At 50.3% G+C, this 3,512-nt stretch overlaps 1 protein-coding gene across 1 annotated transcript; it reads left to right on the plus strand.

The window, feature by feature from the left end:
- Positions 1-1,606: 1,606 nt before the first annotated feature.
- Positions 1,607-2,853, plus strand: LOC123054945 (chitinase 2). Its single transcript, XM_044478825.1, has one exon. It carries the CDS (start codon positions 1,633-1,635, stop codon positions 2,638-2,640), a length of 1,008 nt encoding a protein of 335 aa, XP_044334760.1. The 5' UTR covers positions 1,607-1,632; the 3' UTR covers positions 2,641-2,853.
- The last annotated feature ends 659 nt before the right edge of the window (positions 2,854-3,512 follow it).

The following is a 3,512-nucleotide window of genomic DNA, read 5'->3' on the forward strand; positions in this document are numbered from 1 at the left end:
TCAGACTCGATGCTTGTAAGTGCTTTTTCAGATGCAGATTGGGCAGGATGTCCTGATGATAGAAGATCAACAGGAGGCTTTGCAGTGTTTCTTGGCAGTAATCTGATTTCTTGGAGTGCTCGCAAGCAGCCAACTGTATCCAGGTCAAGTACAGAAGCTGAGTACAAGGCGTTAGCTAATGCCACTGCAGAGATTATCTGGGTTCAGAATTTGCTAACAGAGTTGGGTGTTTCTCACCCAAGAGCAGCATCACTTTGGTGTGACAATCTTGGTGCAACCTATTTGTCTGCTAATCCTATGTTCCATGCCAGGACGAAGCATATTGAAATTGACTACCACTTTGTTCGAGAAAGAGTGGCTGATAAACTGCTGAATATCAGGTTCATACCTACGGGTGATCAGGTGGCGGATGGGTTTACTAAACCTCTCACCTTGCGGCAATTAGAAGCTTTTAGTCACAATCTCAACTTAGAAAGTTGTGATTGAGGGGGAGTGTTAAACATTGTATTATGACGTGTGTGTGTGTATGGTTGTTGTAATATGGTTAGGCTTAGAGATATGATCCCATAGTTTGTTAGATTACTTGGAGATCAATCCTAGCCTAACTAACCTTTGTAATCTCTTGACCTTGAGCCCTATATTAACACGCTCGCGTCCCTGCAGCTATGTATACGTTTAAGTCTAGTTTTCTACAATTTGCAGTTTTGGGAGCTGATATTTATGCTTGCGCTTAGTTCACTGCACAGTTGCGCCCCAGTGAGTTCATTTTTTTGCACTTGCAGTGCAGTGAACTGGTGCACTGTTCTTTGCCTTACTGGGCTGGCGCTCGTTGAGTTCTGCTCAACAGGGGAACTTCTGAGCCACCTAGGACACATCGGTTCAATAAAAATCCTCTAGAAACAGGGCAGCATTGTTAACCGCTTTGCAGGCAACCGGATCGCAGCCCCTAATAAACTGTAGTATAGTACTCCCTCCCTCCGGCTCTTTTTAATCTGTGTATAAGTTTTATCCAAAGTTAAAATATTTTTAATTTAACTAAACTTGTAGAGAAAAGCATCAACACAATACCAAATTAACATTTTTAGATTTATTATGAAATGTAGTTTCATGGTATATACTCCCTCCGTCTCAAAATAAGTGACTCAACTTTGTACTAGCTTTAGTACAAAATTAGTATAATATAGAGTCACTTATTTTGGAACGGAGGAAGTATATTTGGTGTTCTAGACGTTAATAATATTTTATATAAATTTGATCAAATTTTGTTAAGTTTGATTAAATATAATACGCGAAGTAAAAAAGAACCAGAGCATACACTCATACACAGTACACTATAGATCACCAGTTCGCTCACGTGGCCGGCTGCTAACACTTTTGTCCTGCCATTATATACTAATATAAGATAAGATTTCAGGCTGCGAATCGAAGAAAAGTCTTTGAATCAAAGTAAGCACAGGACGTGATGTTGCATGTTCGATGAACGTGGCGCACGGCCAAAGCCGATCGAGCTCACATGCCCTAAATAAAAAGTAAAAACTCTAGCAGCCGACGACTTTTCTCGTCGATTGACCCCCAGAACTGGTCAATAAAAGGACGGCACATCGCGCCTTATCCGGCAGCAAACACCAAACCATGTCGGCACCGAGAGCTGCTCCGAGTCTAGCCACGGCGGCGACGGCCATTCTGGCCGTCCTGGCCGCGGCGCTCGCCACGAACGCTCGCGCCCAGACCTGCGGCTCGCAGGCCGGCGGCGCGACGTGCCCCAACTGCCTCTGCTGCAGCCGTTTCGGGTTCTGCGGCAGCGGCTCCGACTGGTGCGGAGCCGGCTGCCAGAGCCAGTGCAGCGGCTGCCCCGCTCCCGGCGGCCAGGGCATGGCGTCCATCGTGTCCAAGGACCTCTTCGAGCGGCTCCTCCTCCACCGCAACGACGCCGCGTGCCTCGCCCGCGGGTTCTACACCTACGAGGCGTTCCTCGCCGCGGCCGCCGCGTTCCCGGCCTTCGCCGGCACGTCCGAGGGGCTGAGCGTCGAGACGCGGAGGCGGGAGGTGGCCGCCTTCCTGGGCCAGACCTCCCACGAGACCACCGGCGGGTGGCCGACCGCGCCCGACGGCCCCTTCTCGTGGGGCTACTGCTTCAAGCAGGAGCGCAACCCGCCGTCCGACTACTGCCAGCCGAGGCCGGAGTGGCCGTGCGCGCCCGGCAGGCGCTACTACGGCCGCGGCCCCATGCAGCTCTCCTTCAACTACAACTACGGCCCGGCGGGGCGCGCGATCGGCGTGGACCTGCTGAGCAACCCGGACCTGGTGGCGGCCGACCCGGTGGTGTCGTTCAAGACGGCGCTGTGGTTCTGGATGACCCCGCAGGCGAACAAGCCGTCGTCGCACGCGGTGATCACGGGGCGGTGGACGCCGACGGCCGCGGACAACGCGGCCGGCCGGGTGCCCGGGTACGGCGTGATCACCAACATCATCAACGGCGGGCTGGAGTGCGGGCGTGGGCAGGACCCTCGGGTGGCCGACAGGATCGGGTTCTACAAGCGCTACTGCGACGTCCTCGGCGTCGGCTATGGGAGCAACCTCGACTGCAACAACCAGAGGCCGTTCACCAGCGGCGCCTCGGCTGGGCTCGCGGCGCAGTGAAAAACGCCGGCGTGTACCAGTGTCAGCATGTGATTCATGTATGTGTGATTCCAGGAGTTCTCTTCTCTACTGTCTAAGGTGACGAGCGTGTTGCCTCGATCCGTGAAAGCTCGCGCGCGTCAGCCAGCATTTCTTTCGGCCTGCTAAGGCTTAATAAACTCGGCTGTAGCTATAATACTCGAATAATGATGGAATGACCCTGGTTATGGAAAACTCTGACAAGACTTTTGAAGACGACATGAGAGCAAACGAGACGAGACGAACGATTCACGGGAGCTGGTGCAGCTGGTGTCGCACCGGTACGATGGCCTCGCGACAGTGTCGGAGTGAATAGAGGTAAATAGGCTAGTGGTGCTTTAACTTGTCATGGATGTTCAGTTTAGTGTTTGAACTTGAAATTCTAAAACTTGGCACGAACGTGTAAATACGGTGTTAATCCCATCCGTAGACATAAAGTGCATCCACGTGTCACCGTATATGGATGATGTGGCACTGACATGATGTGGGGCCCAACTATAGCTAAAAAACATAATTATTACTCCTTCCGTCCCAAAATTCTTGTCTTAGATTTGTTTAATATTTAGACAAATCTAAGACAAGAATTTTGGAACCGAGAGAATACTTGAGTACTATATACGACTCTATGACTAATGGGCCCATCTGTCAGTACATTAGAAAATTAATATGAAGAATGAAAAAGTGCAACAAACCGGATCACTGCCAGCTAGTTGCGCTAGCCACTATACCAAACATGTATTTATTATTAAAATAGGCCACTCAATTTATATGTACATAAGAGTTTTTTTGTTTAAGTACATAAAATCTGAGGGACTTTCCATGTCAGCAAAATATGTTGGTTGGAGTGGCTAGCG

Source organism: Triticum aestivum, chromosome 1A (genome assembly GCF_018294505.1).
Source record: "Triticum aestivum cultivar Chinese Spring chromosome 1A, IWGSC CS RefSeq v2.1, whole genome shotgun sequence".
In the NCBI taxonomy this organism is placed as follows: domain Eukaryota; kingdom Viridiplantae; phylum Streptophyta; class Magnoliopsida; order Poales; family Poaceae; genus Triticum; species Triticum aestivum.

What these genes read in the sequence shown, in the direction of transcription:
- LOC123054945 (XM_044478825.1), top strand. Translation starts at nt 1,633, where the DNA reads ATGTCGGCACCGAGAGCTGCTCCGAGTCTAGCCACGGCGGCGACGGCC.